This window comes from Lagenorhynchus albirostris, chromosome 4 (assembly GCF_949774975.1).
Source record: "Lagenorhynchus albirostris chromosome 4, mLagAlb1.1, whole genome shotgun sequence".
Lineage (NCBI taxonomy): Eukaryota > Metazoa > Chordata > Mammalia > Artiodactyla > Delphinidae > Lagenorhynchus > Lagenorhynchus albirostris.
The window spans coordinates 144,766,282-144,783,442 of record NC_083098.1 but is presented as its reverse complement, the minus strand read 5'-3'; the positions used below and the strand labels follow the sequence as shown (position 1 = coordinate 144,783,442).

Here is a 17,161-nt window from a genome sequence, read left to right as displayed (position 1 = left end):
TTGCTACCCCATTAAAACCTTTATAGGAAAAACCTTTATAGGAGATGTCACTTAGCAATAAAGTTTATTTTTATTTATTAGTTTTCTGCCAAACCTTCTGTAAAAATTGAGAAAAGAGATTTAACAAGGAAACAGTGTTCAAACTATAAAATATGGTAGCTTGCCAGTGTGTTAAATAATCTGAGGTTGAATTAATTTTTGCCTTTATGTAAATTGTCAGCCAGTTAATGAATCTTCTCAGGGTTATTAGGGGAAATTTTTGTACATTGGATTACGTCTGAGGGAGAAAGGTCAATGGTATATTTTGGGAAGAGGACAGTAAAAGAAATAATAGTAATGTAAAGTCTCCCAGAAAAAGTGGTCTATTTAAGAGTGTTAATAACGGTAAACATTTGAAACATGCTTTCCTGCGGCCTGTTTTTAAATGAGATGTATATAGATGATACGATACAGGGCAAATATTCTGAAAGTTTCTTCTGGAACTCTTTTCAAGTCATGCTGGGTTGGAGCCTCATAAGAAAGCTGTGACAACATTGATGGTGATAAAAGCGGTAGATCAGTGTGGACACAGAGCGGGGAGCAGGCAGACTGACAGGAAACTTTCACCTTGAGTCACCCTCTCATCTGAATCCCTGGGAGGTTTTATTCTAAAATCTGTTTCCCGAAAACATGACTGAACCTTGACGGTATTAACGCTAAGTGAAATAAGCCAGACACCAGAGGACGCATACTGGGTGATCCACTTAGGTGAGGTACCAGAGTGGGTGAATCCCCAGAGGCAGGAAGCGGGGTGCTGGGTGCCGGGTACCAGCGCCGGCGGTGGGGAGACAGCGCTTCAGCTTTTGGGAAGATGACAGGTTTTGGAGGTGGGTGGTAGTGATGGCTGTACAGCGCGTGAGTGTACTTAGTGCCCCAGACCTGTACACTTAAAAGTGGTTAAGATGGTAGGGACCTCCCTGGTGGCCCAGTGGTTAAGACTCCGCGCTCCCAATGTGGGGCGCTGGGGTTCGATCCCTGGTCGGGGAGCTAGATCCCACGTGCCGCAACGAAGACCCGGGGCAGCCAAATGAATAAATAAATACATAAATGAATAAAATATTTAAAGAAACGTTAAGATGGTGACACTGCTGTTATGTATATTTTACCTATACTTTTTTTTTTCCTTCTTCTGTCTTACGTTTTTGGTTTAACAAGTGGCATATGGTCTCTTATCTGATTTCCACTTTCCTATTTGTCTAACGATCGTATTTTAGGAAGAGTGCCAGGCCAGAAGGTGAGGGGCCTCTTACTCGGTCTTGGATCCACTCGCTGTTTCGGGCCCAGAGACTTGGTCTGGGGGCCCAGGTCCCTCTCTGTGAGATGAGGGGCAGCCTAGCTGGTGGCCGAGGCCTCTTCCAGCTGGGACAGGACATCCTGTGTGTCTGTGACCTCCCCTTATGTTCCGTGGGTCAGAAGCATCCTGCTGGTGTCTGTTCCAAGTGAGTGAGCATCTGTCCTGCCCCTTCATGGTCCATGCTCCTTCCTGGCATCTGTGTCCCAGTGTGGGTGCCAGGCTGGGCGCCAGAAACCAGAGACACAGACCAGGCAGGAGACAGTCCCTGGGCAGGGGGTCCGTCTGCCAGGACGTGGAACAGATCCAGGTATCAGTGCTCACGGGCAGTGGAGCGTCCTGGGACCACAGGCATGGGGAGGGCGTGGTCATCCCATGTCCTGCCTCTCACATGACCAAACCCTCACCCCCGAAATACCCTCAAACGGGATGTTTAAACCAGAAAACTTCAAATATGTATCTAAAAACAAGGAGAATCTTTTGTTCTTTCTTTTCTGTACATTTTCTTTTCCTAAATATATGTTGATATATATATATATATATATATATATATATATATATATTTTTTTTTTTTTTTGCGGTACGCGGGCCTCTCACTGCTGTGGCCTCTCCCGTTGCGGAGCACAGGCTCTGGACGCGCAGGCTCAGCGGCCACGGCTCACGGGCCCAGCCGCTCTGCGGGATGTAGAATCTTCCCGGACCGGGGCATGAACCCGCGTCCCCTGCATCAGCAGGCGGACTGTCAACCACTGCGCCACCAGGGAAGCCCTGATATATTTTAAGTATAGAATAATGATATACATTTTTGTATCAGGAAAAAGCAGGAAGAGTTATTTTGTAAATTAAAGAGAATACCGTGTCCAGGGTGGGACTCGCCGTGCGTGCCGTGTTGTCCCAGCAGAGGGACACCTGAGCCGCCTTCCTGCAGCCAGGGCTGGGTGAGTGGAAACTGCAGCTTGAGCCTGGGGGCTGACCCTTCACAGCCCCTTCCTCTCATTCTCTTCAGAACCAGAAATCCCAGTGTAGTTTTGTTGCAAGACCTCTTGTCAGAGAGGCAGTTCTCACCTCCCCTCTTAACTGCCTTCACTCTTTCTCATTTGCTCTCTTTTATTCATCTAGTTACCATAGAAATGTAAGATCCCAAGAAGAAGCAAAATTGGAAAAAAACCCAGAAAACTATTTTTTTCATTTCAGGCTGTCTTAGTTTTCCCAATTAGGAGAAACATGTTATCTGGGTTGTTTCTTCCCTAGGCATTGAGGGTTTTCGCTTACAACACCACGAGCAAACCATTCACACCTTCCTTCCTTCCTTCCTTCCTGTGTTCATTCATTCGTGCAGCTCGTACTTGCCAGGCACCTTTTGTGTGCCGGATGAACAGAACTGGCAAAGGCCATATCCTCCTGAAGCTCGTGTTCCAGTGAGGAAAGCAGACGGTAGACACACGATCGTGCAACGTGTTAGGTGGTGATTAGTGGTAGGAAGGAGCAGGGGACAGGACAGGGACGCAGAGGTGGGAGGCTGGGGTGATCGGGAAGTTCCCACCGAGACTGAAAGGAGGAGGGGTCTCAGAGAAGCGCTGTGGGCAGAGGGGGTGCCCTTGGCCAGCGAGCGAGAGCTGCCAGGAGCCTGGGGTGAAGGCAGCGGACATGGCACTCGGAGCCTCACAGGCCATGCAGCCCTGGATTGTTCTCGGAGCCGCCGGGGCTTTGAGCAGAGCCGTGACACGAGGGACGGAGGTGGCCACTGTCAGAGGCTCCCAGAAGTTCAGGGCCATGCAGGGCAGAGGGGAAGGTGGATGGTGACGCTGAACCAACACTGAGAACTCAAGAAATGCTGTGGGATAGACGTTCTAAAATGCCTATAGAACAGGTCCGTGGACTTTTCCTGAAAAAAGCCAGAGAGCAAATATTGATACTTCAGTTTTGCAGGCCAGATGGTCTCTGCCTTTGAGAATTAACAGGCTCATGAAAGAGGCATGTGAAAAAAAAAGCAGCCACAGACGATTCATCAACGAAGAGTCCAGGTAAAGAAAGGTGTTCCAGTAAATCTCTGGTGACAGAAGCAGGTTGCTAACACAAATGGGTTATTTGCTGAGTGCCGGGTGTGTGCAGGCCTTGCTCTGGGTACCCGGCAGGGTCATCATGGGTCCGGGCCGCAGTCCTCCGGGCGGGTGGTGTCCTGTCCTACAGGTGAGGAGTCTGCCCCACGGCTGTAGGAACACCCGGTTCTGCCTGGGTCCTGTGCTAACACTTCTGTACCCTGCGGCCTCGGACAGAGCCTGAGCATCCGTCAGAGCTCCTGGAAGCCTTGGTGATCAATCGGAGGGTTGTAACTCGTTTCCTCTCTTTCAGTTTCATGAACAGGCGTGTTCTGTCCACTAACCCGTATGTAGGGAGCACCGCCAACGGCTACGCACACCCCAGCGGGACGGCGCTGCACTATGACGACGTCCCCTGCATCAGCGGCTCGGTGAGTGCGCCGCGTACAGAGCGAGGTCAGCCGTGCGGGAAGGCGGGGGTCTGCGGATCTCTGTGACTTACACCCCTGCTTTCTGTCCAAACGAGAGAAAGCTTTCTTACGCTCTGAGGCAAGATGAAAACTCCACCCCATCTCTCTCCTTTTTGACACCCTGTTCATCTTAATCTGCATCTGAACACGCAGGTAATCAGGCACCAGCAGACAGTTTGTCATTCCTGTCAATGCCATTAAACACTGTCAGAAATCGGAAAGGAGACGCCGCAGAGTAATGACCATACTGCCAGCTCCAGACACTGTCCCGCATCCTCCGGGTGGGGTGCGCTTGTAGCTGGGGCCCCCATCTGGTGGAGAAGGGGAGCCTGGAGTAAGGAGCGCGTTCAAGTGCAGATTAACGTGAAAGGGGCTCATGTTAGGACTTGGGTGTCGGGGCGCGGGCACACATTGAAATCCTGTCCCAGCTGCAGAGCCCATGGGATGGCGTCCCCTCTGAGTCCGGGGTGGTCTGGGGTGACTGGGACATGGGTCCTGTCCCACAGCAAGAACACGTTAGGCCCAGTCGGTCTCCTCCTTGCCCCTCCCCGTCCCCACCACCACCTTCGCCTCGGGGTCTGCAGGGCTGGAGGGGCTCTGGTACCCACTGTGGCTGTAGCCGTCCACCCTGCAGAGAGTCTTGTGGGAGCCACACACTCGGGGAAAGCCCGCGGTGGCCCGACAGGAGCAGGTCCCAGTCCAGTCTCTGCGCCCTGCGTCCTGGTCGCTGTGCCCTTTCCAAGAGGGCCCGGCTCTCGGCCTCTGCTTGCTGGTCTCGGTGGAACCTGCCCTCATCGTAGACCCGACCGCCACTTCATCCTCGTGGGACAGTCTGCTCCTCTGAGCCTTGATCTCACCGCCAGCTTTTTTGGAAAGATAAAACACGCAAACCTGTCTCTGACTCTTCCTGCCCGAAGGCCCGCTCGTGTACCTTTCCCCAGAGGGGTTTCTCCCTGTGCACGTGGTTTAGAGAAACCGTGGACCTACACAAACGCTGGTCTAGTTTCTCCATCCCTTCATTCCTGTGAATACTACACAGGTTCAGGCACCCCCAGGAATGAGCTTTCTTTAGGTCATGCGCAGCTTAAGCTGGTTTAGAAATGAAAAGCTGCCCTTCTCCAAGGCTCTGCATTTAGGAATCGTTTCTGCGTGTCCATCGCTGGGCGGACGACATAGGTGCTTAGGACAGAACGTCCAGGGCGCAGCGCTTGTGGCTCACTTGCTTGTTAAGGGCTTCTTTGACGTTCAGGCCTCTCTTTAAACTGTTGTTCTACTTGCTGGGCTCTGTGACCGGGCCCTTTGTTTTGCGAGAGCCTGCACTTCTCAGTTTTATGAGGTTCATACATTTGAGCCAATACCTGACATTTTAGCAATGTTTCAACTTCAGTAATTCTTACCCATTCATTGTTCCCCCTGAGGCCTAGATGAAAGTGAATCTCAAAAAAGGATCTTCTGATGGGCACACACACACTTTTTTTAATCTAGAAGTTCTCTGGTGTTTGTTTTCTAAGTCTTCCATGTGACTTAATCCTTTGGTATTTTAGGAAAATGATGGTCTGGTCTAGACCATTTTAATAACCCTGGACAAATATATGCTAGGTTGTCATTATGAAACTCACATCCACGTTTATCTACATGTACCATTATTTTTAGGTTGTAGATGGGTCCCCAGCATCACAAAAACAGACACACTGAAGTGATTGCAAAGGAATAAAAAACACTCTTACTATGAAATTTTAAACCTTTTCTATTTTCATAACAAAAGGCTGTAATTACATCCTGGCAGAAAGGAACTCAGCAAGAAAGATATAAAAATAGAGTAAGATAAGTATAGTATATGAATTAATATTTTCTCTTTTTTTAAAAAAAATGAAAGCAGTTCCTTTAAAACTTAAAAGAATCTGGCTGTGGTTGTAAGTTTCGGTTTTAATTTATACTTTAATGTCCATGTTCTAAGGTGGCTTGTAGCTATTTTAATCCTTTGTAAAAAGGTTTTCCACCAAAGTAATGCCATTCTATCATTTATAGTTTGAAACATCCTATTTTCTATGACTATTCGATTTCTTTCTTTTAACAGCCTGTGTCTTTGGTTACTGCACTTTCTTCAGGCATAACCACGTGTGGAACAGGGGTGACGCTGACAGTCACCCAAAGAACTTAAATCCCCGATGCCCGCATAGCAGGCTTGGAAGGGTCCAGAGGTGTTCTGGCATCGAGCCCCTCATCCTATCCTGGAGGAGCCTGAGGTTCAGACCCCAAGCAGTGTGTAGTTATGAGCACAGCTCTAATCCAGCTCCCCCTCTTAGAGCTGTGTGACCTCTCTGCCTCAGTTTCCCCCTACTTCATAAGATTGCTATGAGAATTATGTGAGTCATTTTTACTGTGAAATAAGATAAGGTGCTTTGGGGACTTCCCTGGTGGTCCAGTGGTTGAGAATCCACCTTCCAATACAGGGGATGCGGGTTTGATCCCTGGTCGGGGAACTAAGGTCCCACGTGCCATGGGGCAACTAAGCCCGCGCGCTGCAACTACTGAGCCCACACCTCACAACTAGAGAGCCCGTGTGCCGCAACTAGAGAGAAGCCTACGCGCTTCAATGAAAAGCCTGCGTGCCACAACTAAGACCCAACGCAGCCAAAAAAATAATAATAGTAATAAAATACGGATAATAATATCTGTCAGTATTTAAAAAAAAAAAAAAAAGGTAAAGTGCTTTGCTGGGACCTTAACGTGTTTTCTCAGTAGGATCAGCGCCCCCAGTCTCCGGACAGACCCCAGTCCAGCATTCCTTTCGTCACATCACATTGCTTCAGCTTTCTGGGTCAGGAGGACTTCCGAAATCCAGTGCTTTAAAGAAATGTCAAATATATATATATATATATATATATATATATATATATATTTTTTTTTTTTTTTTGCTCGCTTTAACAAACAAAACAAAAAAAATTATCATAAGCCAATGGCCCTGGGAACGATTTAAGGAAAAAAGAATCCTTCAGTCCCCAAAGGTAGAAAAGTTCTTCTGAATCAGTCCACCTAGTTGAGTGTGTGTGTTTTATTGGGGGTACGTGCACATTTTTTGGGGGTGCTTGCTAATAACATCTCAATGTGCTTTGCTTCCTGTGGCCGAGGCTCTAACGACAAGCTGTGTGTGTTACAGTGGGGACCCGACGGTGGCTTTCCCGCTCCCCGTGGCCGAGGCCTGGGAGAAGAGGCGCTCTATGATAACGCGGTCCTGTACGATAACTTGCCGTCTCCGAAAATCTTTGCTCGGTACCCTCCTGCTGACAGGAAGGCCGCTAGGCCATCTCCTGACAAGCTGTCCTGTAACCACTACAAACACCCTGCCTCTTCTGGCCCGCCGGCCTCCCCGTCTGTCACTAACACCTCTTCTCTGGGGAGGGCATCTCTCGGGCTCAGCTCACAGGTACAGCATCTCATTCTGTCTTCTAGAATCGCCTTAAGTCACTGTCCTCCCTCAGGGCTTTGCAGTGAGAGTCTGTTCACCAGCTTGTGGGCAGTGAACCCCATCAAGGGTAAAGCGCAGTTTTTTCCCTCAACTAGAATAGAATCTGCAAATACACAACGTTTGGCCACCCAGGAACGGATTAAATACAGTAAGTCCCCTACATACGAACCTTCAAGTTGTGAACTTTTCAAAGATGCGAACATGCCCCTGTATGCCAGCTGTTGTACTGGGCTACTGTACTTTTCAAGGTACTGTACTGTAAGATGAAAAATGCGTTCTTTATTTTTTGTGTTTGTTTCTTATGTGTTATTTGTGTGATTATAAACCTATTATATAAACCTGTACAAGTATTACTAACCTATCATATAAACCTATACAAGTATTGTAAACCTATTACAGTACAGTATTTTTAGCCGACTGTGTTAGTTGGGTACCCAGGCTAACTTTACAAACAAATTGGACGTACGAATGCGCTCTTGGGACAGAACTCATTCGTACGTAGGGGGCTTACTGTACACCTAACCAGCTCACGGGTTACGTTCTGTATTTCTTTGCCTGTGCCTGGCTCTCTTTCCATTCTTGGGAAGTTCCCCAGTGAATTTTGTGAATTACGGCAATTAAAGGCAAAGATGTTAAAGAGGACAGGGACACTGGGACAGTAAACGTTTTCAGAAGAGTTTTGAGCTGCAAGTTCCTTTCCTGTGTTTCCATAACACGTAAGTGAGGAATGGTGGGCTTCACGTGACAATTGCTTTTCGATCTTTAAACATTCAATAGGATGATTCCGAGAACTACAGTATTTTCCCATAGTGTACTCCCTAAAAGTGTACTCCCTAAAACCAAGTAGATAGTAAGGATTTTGGATTATAATTGAATGGTCAGTAACCTTGATGTTGAACTATTGTCCATCTCACACCTAGTACTGGTGGCAAAAACGGTAACCTTTCAGTGTAAATATAATTTTGTGTTTTCATGCATGTCAACCTAAGATTTTCTTATGCTTTGAGTAAAGATCTAAACGCCACATGGAAGAATATTCTACAAACATGAAGCAGAGGGGCACATTTTTAGTTATTTTCTTTTCCTTCCATTTTTGGAGTAAGCTTAAGAAAATGATGAATGCCAAGTAAGATTCTCGAATTTCAGAGAATTATAGCAGTTCTTTGAAACCAATTCATTTCATCAAAGTCACGTGAGAAGATTTTTGTTTGTTTGTTATTTATAACAACTGTTAGAGATTCTCATTCACTGAATCTGAGGGGCCCAGACCGATGTATGGTCAGACATGGGAGCCATTGGCTTCTAGTTTTTTTGAGTATTTACTAAAAAGTCTGGTAGGTCATGTGCTTCTCCCACTAAGTGAATGTGTCTCTGGCGATGTATTTATCTGTCTTTTTATCGGTATTAGAGTTCCCTTGGGTAAAAATTATGGGACAAAATATGCTGTCTTATATATTTGGATTGTCCCAGGTTAGTTTGGAATCAGTCATTCGATACGTGGTTCATGTATGTTTGTATTTTGTTCATTTTTGTTTTAAGTAGGAAACACATTTGCAAGGCGTTTACCTTTAGCTGTCGTGTCCTCATTTGGCCGTTTGAACGGGGGACCTACTGTTTAATGGAGAGAGCTCACACTCCCTACACACCTACCGTATGCATGCTGTAGGTGTGTGTGCTGTGTCAGTTAACCTTCTGAGGAACCGTGTGGGAGACATCAGTATCTTTCTATTTTTAAATGAGCCCACGGAGGCTCAGAAAACGTTAATGACGTCACAGCGTCTCCTGTGACGGAGCGGGAACTTGAAGCTTCCAAAACCCAGGCCCACCACAGTAAGAAACGTGGTGCGGCAGAGAGGCTCGGGCTTGGACGTGTACAGTCAGCCCTTGCCGTTCGGCTGGACTTAGGACCCAGCCAAGGTGCACGTGCATCACTTAAGCAAAATGCACCACGGGCCGGCTGCAGCCACCAAAGAAGTGAGGGGTGTGTTGAATTTTTTAAAAGCCCTGTGGTTAGTTAAAGTGTAGTTCCTGCTGTTTCTGTATTTTGCCTCTTTCGCTTCCTTGCTCAGACCCCGTCAGTGAATCAACAGGTAGTTATGTATCCAATTAGGATATCAGTGTAGAAAGCCTGGAAGTTGAACTCTTAAGTGCACGGTCATGCCACTTCCCCGAAGAGCGTTCCACCGAAATTAAAGCCGTTTATCTTTGGAGACACAGGCTCGGTGCCTGCCGGCCAAATGCTCCCAGACACCCACCGTCTGTACCAGCGCCTCGGTCGGCGTGTGTGGCCTCCTAGTCGAAATAGGTGACTTCTGGTGCGCTCCGGCTGAAGACATCCTAGTGTACCTCGTTTGTTTTGAACCTCGGTGCTAGAACCTTCTTAGCTGCCCTGGGAAAGTCACGGCAGTGCAGCGTTGGGAAACCAGATTGGTTTTCTACTACCCGCACTTTTTCCTGCCTATGCTACGTTCTACTTGAAGAGCTAGGGACTGAAACAATTTACTGCAAAAACCCCAAGGTTTTTGTCTGTTTGTTTTTAATTCTCTCATCTGTTTATTTCAACAGTTGAAGGGGAAAAAGCCGCCTCCCGTGGCATCCAACGGGGTTACAGGAAAAGGCAAGGCTCTGAGCAGTCAGCAAAAAAAAGCTGATTCAGCGGCTGGCGTGAAGCGAACGCCTTCAAGTAAGTTGATCCTTCAATTTCCCACGTTCTAGCTTTGGGTGCAGTGTGCAGAGTTGGGGCTGTCTAGCCACCTTCCTCCCTCACCTGACCAGGTGGAGAACACCAGGTTGGGGGCCAGCTGGAGAGGTGGCACCATTTGCATCTGCATCCCTCCTCGTTTGCTGGATGGAGGAATGACCACGATCTTTAACCCAGCTTTTATTTTGTAACTGTTGCATATACAAGGAAAGACAAAGCTGGCTTAACTGTGGAGCTGGCAGCTTGCGGGCGCGGCTGGCAGTGCTGCTGTGAGTGGCCCTGGACGGTGGGTCGGAACACCTCGGCTTGTGTCCCTGATCTGCTGAGTGAGTGAGTGACTTGGGTTGAGTCGCATAGACTCTCTGAAGCCAGCCTCTGCGTGTTAGAGGTGTAGACGTTTCTGTGGCTGAAATAGTTGGGGTAACTCGTGTACCTCAGAGCACGGGAGACTGTCAGGGTCTGTAAGGAATTCTTGTCCCAGCTGTGATTTCTCTCCTCCCGTGTCATTCTCCTGGCCACTTGATCAGGGCGGTGCCGTTATCTACCCCATTGGGCAGATGTAGACATAAGCTCAGAGAGATGGCGTGGCTTCCCCGAGGTCTCACCGCTGGCAAATGACAGAACCAGCGTGAGGACCAGGTTTTCAGGTTCCAGACCTGGCAGGGGCTGGACCGGGCAGGGGAGCGGCGAGACTCCAGTGAAAGGCAGCCCGTCAGCGCGCTCAGCTTCCTTCCCGATGTGCACATACATGACGCTAGGGGTACTGTTAGTGCATGTGTTTGCATTTGCTTCAGCCCTGGCTGTGTGGGGTGGATTCCTCTTCAGCCAGCCAGCCCGGCAGTGTCTGTTCATTCCAGCCCTCTGCTTGCTGAGGGGACAGCAAAGATAAGACAGAGCAGCGGCCGGGTCCCCCACGCAGACGCAGGCTACGGGCCTCCGCACAGACTCTTACCAGGCTCAGAAGCTCCTCAGCGGGTGTGGGCCTGTCGGGGACGGTTTCCAGGAGAGGAAGATGGGAGTTAGCCTCCAGCCGAGTTTGATGTGAACACCTGGGAAGCTGTGTCAACACTTTCTGAACGTGGTTCAGCGTACCTGGTGGACCAGGCTCCCTCCAGGTAGTAACCCTACACCAGGTGACAGGTCACCTAACTGCTGAGCTCCCTGTGTGCATGGCGATTGGATTTCAGAGTCTGGATTTCAGAGTCAGCACACAGGGCTGGTGAGAGGTGGCTGTGTCCTTAGCCTCACGCATGGACGAGCCCCGGGGCTCCTGCTTCTGCCCCGAGGAAGCCTGTGCTTTCTTTTTTTTTTTTACATTTTTATTGGAGTATAAGTTCTTTACAGTGGTGTGTTAGTTTCTGCTGTATAACAAAGTGAATCAGCTATGCGTATACATATGTCCCCATATCTCTTCCCTCTTGCATCTCCCTCCCTCCCACCCTCCCTATCCGACCCCTCTAGGTGGTCACAAAGCACCGAGCTGATCTCCCTGTGCTCTGCGGCTGCTTCCCACTAGCTATCTATTTTACGTTTGGTAGTGTATATAGGTCCATGCCACTCTCTCACTTCGTCCCGGCTTACCCTTCTCCCTCCCCATATCCTCAAGTCCATTCTCTAGTAGGTCTGTGTCTTTATTCCCGTCTTGCCCCTAGGTTCTTCGTGACCTTCTTTTTTTTTTTTTCTTAGATTCCATATATATGTGTCAGCATACGGTATTTGTTTTTCTCTTTCTGACTTACTTCACTCTGTATGACAGACTCTAGGTCCATCCACCTCACTACAAATAACTCAATTTCGTTTCTTTTGATGGCTGAGTAATATCCATTGTATATATGTGCCACATCTTTATCCATTCACCTGTCGATGGACACTTAGGTTGCTTCCACGTCCTAGCTATTGTAAATAGAGCTGCAATGAGCATTTTGGTACATGACTCTCTTTGAATTATGGTTTTCTCAGGGTATATGCCCAGTAGTGGGATTGCTGGGTCATATGGTAGTTCTGTTTTTAGTTTTATAAGGAACCTCCGTACTGTTCTCCACAGTGGCTGTATCAATTCACATTCCCACCAACAGTGCAAGAGGGTTCCCTTTTCTCCACACCCTCTCCAGCATTTATCTTTTGTGGATTTTTTGATGATGGCCATTCTGACAGGTGTGAGGTGACACCTCACTGTAGTTTTGATCTGCATTTCTCTAATGATTAGTGACGTTGGGCACCTTTTCATGTGATGTTGGCAGTCTGTATATCTTCTTTGGAGAAATGTCTGTTTAGGTCTTCTGCCCATTTTTGTATTTGGTTGGTTGTTTTTTTTGATATTGAGCTGCATGAGCTGCTTGTAAATTTTGGAGATTAATCCTTTGTCAGTTGCTTCGTTTGCAAATATTTTCTCCTATCCTGATGGTTGTCTTTGGTCTTGCTTTCTTGACACAGCTCAGCTGCGCTTCCCTTCTCCTCGGACACACATTCAAGCGGCCAGTTGGGCCAAACCCTCCTCCTCATCCGTTTACTGCGCTGCTTTTTTCACCTTATTTTTCTGGCAAATCTCATTTCGCTCGTGCAGTTGGGTGTATTTCTATTCACTTAAAATTTGAGTGTTGTCCACCTGGGGAGGGGCAGGTGGGGGGGAGTAACGTGTCTGAAAAGCTTTCTTATGTGAGACCTGAACCGCAGGAGATCTCTCTCTGCATAACATCCCCCTCTCTCTCAGCACCTGTGCTTATTTTATTTCTTAGATGATGCATTCCTGTATTTTATGAGGGCTTCTGTAGGGAATTTTTATTAACTTTGGTGACATCCGGTGACGAAAAAAGGGAAAAATCATTGTGCTCTGGGTTTTCTGCTGAGTTCAGGCACTTGCATTATAGCCTGGACGGGGTTTATTGCATGGGGACCAAATGATGTGGAAGGTGGTAAGTGATTGCATACAGGTTTGTCAGGGAAACATCTTAGATCAGAAATGAGTGGACAGAGTTTGGACTGTGCTCTGTTTATAGAACATGTGGTTACCCAAGCCACTAAGAGCACTGCTTTTGTTTCAAGTTGTTGATTTGGTCACCCTCCTGCTGCGATCCTTTTAATATCATTCTGTGTGTGGGGTTGGTTGGTTTTTAGAGAGGGGAAGATGGAGCGGGGAGTGATGACCTTGTACCTGCCTTCATAAATGCAGTTTTCACGCAGTCACGATGGTTTGCGTTGTAAGAATCGGCGAATTCAGTGTTTAGGACAGGTGCTAGAAATCGTTAGAAGTGGCTCACCAATGTCTGGCAGAGTGGACAGGGTTCCGGGGGCTCCGTTATCACTGCCAGGGATGAGAGCTGCCAGGGAGTGTCCACCACGGCCCGGGTATCACATGATTCTGTTAGGTGGGTTTTAGTACATGTATCGATTTTTTTTTTTAACCCCACAAGTTAGGCCTTAGCACGTCTGCTTTATAGAGGGTGAAGCTGAGCCTTCGGGGGATTAATTGCTTGTCCACAATCATGGTCTCTTCCCTGGTCAACTGCCTTTATTATTAACCATTACACCGCCCTCCATGGCTTCTCCCTAGAAGTCGTTTCTAGTCTAATAAGGGAGTCAGACATGCAAATAAACCAGCATGGTATATACCATGGAATGTGAGCTCACAGGTGCAGGAGGTGCAGGAGGCCTTGGGTCGTCATCAGGTTTGAGCCGTTCGCTGTCAGAGGCCGTTGGGAGGCCACAGAAGCTGCAGAATCGTGAGCCCTTATTGCTATTGAAAGGCCAGAATAATTCGAGGACAAGAGCATTGGGTCGGATTTTAACGCACTATTAACTAGTAGTGTTACGTTGGCCAAGTCTCTAAATTTTCCTTAAGGCTGGTTTCCTCTTCATTCATTTATCCACTCACTTTATTTAATGAGCATTTGCATAGTGCCCGTTCTGTGCTTGCTCAGAGTTCTGTATAAGTGTTACTTTAATCCTCATAACAACCCTGTGAAGTACCTGCTCTTATTACCCCATTGCACAGATGAGGAAACTGAGACACGGAGAGATGAAGTGCCTTGTTGAAGGTCACACAGCTCAAGTGGCAAGCTGGGGTTCCCACCTGGGCGGTCGGGCTCCAGACGCGGCTCTGGGTGCCCCTCCATTTTCTGATTTGCTCAGTCACTCACTCAGCGGATGTTTATTGTGTGCTCCGTCCGTGCCAGGTACCCGCCCCACTGGAGGTGGGGATAGCGCCGTCAGGTCAGCAAAAGAGTTGGACGGCACAGTTGTAAGGATCAGACGTGACAGTGTAATGGAAGTGTTTTGAAAACTACAGAGAACTACACACATCAAGAGATTATTTCTGATGTTGGTAGACCCTCTCTTTTCAGATTACAGAATGTTTTGTTCACTCTCGACCTTGCTGAAGATTATATGTTGCATGCCCCAAAGGGAGGCGTTAAAGGAATTTCCTAACATTCTATTTTCCTTTTAAAAATTTGTTTCAAAGGGGCAGTGGTTGAGAGTCCGCCTGCCGATGCAGGGGACACGGGTTCGTGCCCCGGTCCGGGAAGATCCCACGTGCCGCGGAGCGGCTGGGCCCGTGAGCCATGGCCGCTGAGCCTGCGCGTCCGGAGCCTGTGCTCCGCAACGGGAGAGGCCACAACAGTGAGAGGCCTGCGTACCGCAAAAAAAAAAAAAAAAAATTTGTTTCAAAGAATATTGGATAATCTGAAATGGTCACTTTTCTGTTTGGTTCAAACCTGTCCTGCTGTCTTTCTTGTTGAATTAGCAAAGTGACTAGCTTTGAGTTTATTTCACTGAGTAGGCTGATTAAACAGGCTTTATGAATTACCCTGTCATCTACTTGGTTAAACCTAATTTCCTGTTGATGCTTTTTCTTTTCAAGATGCTGACCAGTACAAATATGGCAAGAACCGGGTGGAAGCGGATGCCAAGCGGCTGCAGGCCAAAGAGGAGGAGCTGCTGAAGAGGCGGGAAGGCCTGCGGGACAGGCTGGCCCAGCTGCGGAAGGAGAGGAAGGGCCTGCGGGCCGCCATCGAAGTGAACACCGGTACGAGGGGCCTGCTTCTGCTGGCGCCAGAGCCTAGGCTTATCCTCTTGCGCCCTCGGGCTCTGAACCTCGCGAGGCTCTCCTCTTAGTAAGACCGTGTCGCTCCATGCAGTGCTTCCTGCAGTTCGGAAGCCTTGGTGGTAAGCCCAGGGCAGGTGCCACAATGTGGAATAATGGACCAGGCAGCAGGAGGCCGGGCCTGGACCTCAGCTCGCTGGCTGAGGCTGGGTAGGTGCCGGGGAGCTGTCCCAGCCTTGGGGGCTGACGGCAGAGCTCGCTGGGAGCACGAGCCTCCGGGCGCCGGAGTTACGTCACTGTGTGTGAGGGGCGGTGTCTCAGCAGGAGGACGGGTCACACTCAGAAGCCCAGCTGAGAGGTCTGTGTGTGGGTAGAAGGAGCCCTCCGTTCCCTGAGGAGGGACTGGTGAGGGCCAGACCGTGCTGGATTCGTGGAAGGGACCCGGGGAGGGGGGACAACCCCAGAGAGGAAAGAAGAGGGAGACGCGGGTGAGGACCACAGCCGTGTCTCTGGATCAGCCCGTCTGTCCTCCTTGGCAGGAGCTGGCCGTGTGGTTCCTGGCTCCGGCGCTGGGGCTGCTGAAATGTATGTCTCCTCAGCTCAAGACTGAGTCGGATCCTGGGGCAAGGCCGACTCTCTAGGTTTCAGTTTCCGGCCTCGGGGGGTAAGGAGGAGGAATGTAGAGACCAGGATGATCCCGAGAGGAAGAACCTGCTTTCCAGCGGCTTCTGTGCCGGAGGAGTTGGCGTGTTACAGCAGTTAGGTGTCAGGTTCAGCCTTTCCTGGCTTCGTGCCTATATGGTTTTTAAGAAAGAAAGTGCTTTCAGAGTTTAAAGAACGTGAGGCTGGGTGTGGGCTGAGCCTGTTCGAGACAGCCTGTAGGAGGGCCAGGAGGTGGCATCTCCCATGAGGCCCCGCCCCCGGGGGATCAGAGGCTCCGTCAGAGAACTGGACGGGAGCCTCCAGGTCAGCAGGACAGGAGGAGAATTTCTTCCCACCGTTGTTTCCAGTTTGTAGGACAATGAAGATGCAGAAAGATGAGATCAGCTTTGGGCCTTGAAAAAGAGATTGTCATATGCTACCAGGTGGTCGGCCAGGGCCGTGCTCATAAGTCAGTTAACCCTTGGGATCGCTTTCCTTATCTGTCCGGTGGGCAAATTGCCGGCCTTCCTGTGCCACTGTAACACATTTCCAATAAGATGAGTAAAGTGAATGTGCTCTGGAGATGCAAGCTCTGCTGTATTCTGACCATAGGGCCAAGTAAGATGACTCAGAGTAGAGCAACATATGCGGACTTTCCAAGTCAGTGGCACCTTTGGAAGCCACCTAGGCCAAGTTCCTCATTTTAAAATGAGTGTATTCATATATACAATGGAATATTACTCAGCCATAAAAAAGAAATGAAACTGAGTTATCTGTAGTGAGGTGGATGGACCTAGAGACTGTCATACAGAGTGAAGTAAGTCAGAAGGAGAAAAACAAATACCATATGCTAACACATATATATGGAATCTAAAAAAAAAAAAATGGTTCTGAAGAACCTAGGGACAGGACAGGAATAAAGACGCAGATGTAGAGAATGGACTTGAGGACACGGGGAGGGGGAAGGGTAAGCTGGGACGAAGTGAGAGAGTGGCATGGACCTATATACACTACCAAACGTAAAATAGATAGCTAGTGGGAAGCAGCCGCAGAGCACAGGGAGATCAGCTCGGTGCTTTGTGACCACCTAGAGGGCTGGGAAAGGGAGGGTGAGAGGGAGGGAGACGCAAGAGGGAAGAGAGATGGGGACATATGTATAACTGATTCACTTTGTTATAAAGCAGAAACTAACACACCATTGTAAAGCAATAATACTCCAATAAAGATGTTAAAAAAATTTTTTTTAAATGAAATGAGGGGCTTCCCTGGTGGGGCAGTGGTCGAGAGTCCGCCTGCCGATGCAGGGGACACGGGTTCGTGCCCCGGTCCGGGAAGATCCCACATGCCGCGGAGCGGCTGCGCCCGTGAGCCATGGCCGCTGAGCCTGCGCGTCCGGAGCCTGTGCTCCGCAACGGGAGAGGCCACAACAGTGAGAGGCCCGCATACTGCAAAAAAAAAAAAAAAAAAAG

The 17,161-nt window shown here is 48.8% G+C and overlaps 1 protein-coding gene across 1 annotated transcript in view; it reads left to right on the top strand.

Moving 5' to 3' along the window:
• Positions 1-17,161, top strand: part of AFAP1 (actin filament associated protein 1) — a 149,162-nt gene that overhangs the window by 125,317 nt on the left and 6,684 nt on the right. The window contains exons 12-14 of the mRNA XM_060148769.1: positions 3,683-3,800; positions 9,874-9,991; positions 14,868-15,032. Coding sequence (XP_060004752.1) covers positions 3,683-3,800; positions 9,874-9,991; positions 14,868-15,032 — 401 coding nt within the window. The remainder of the gene's footprint in view (positions 1-3,682; positions 3,801-9,873; positions 9,992-14,867; positions 15,033-17,161) is intronic.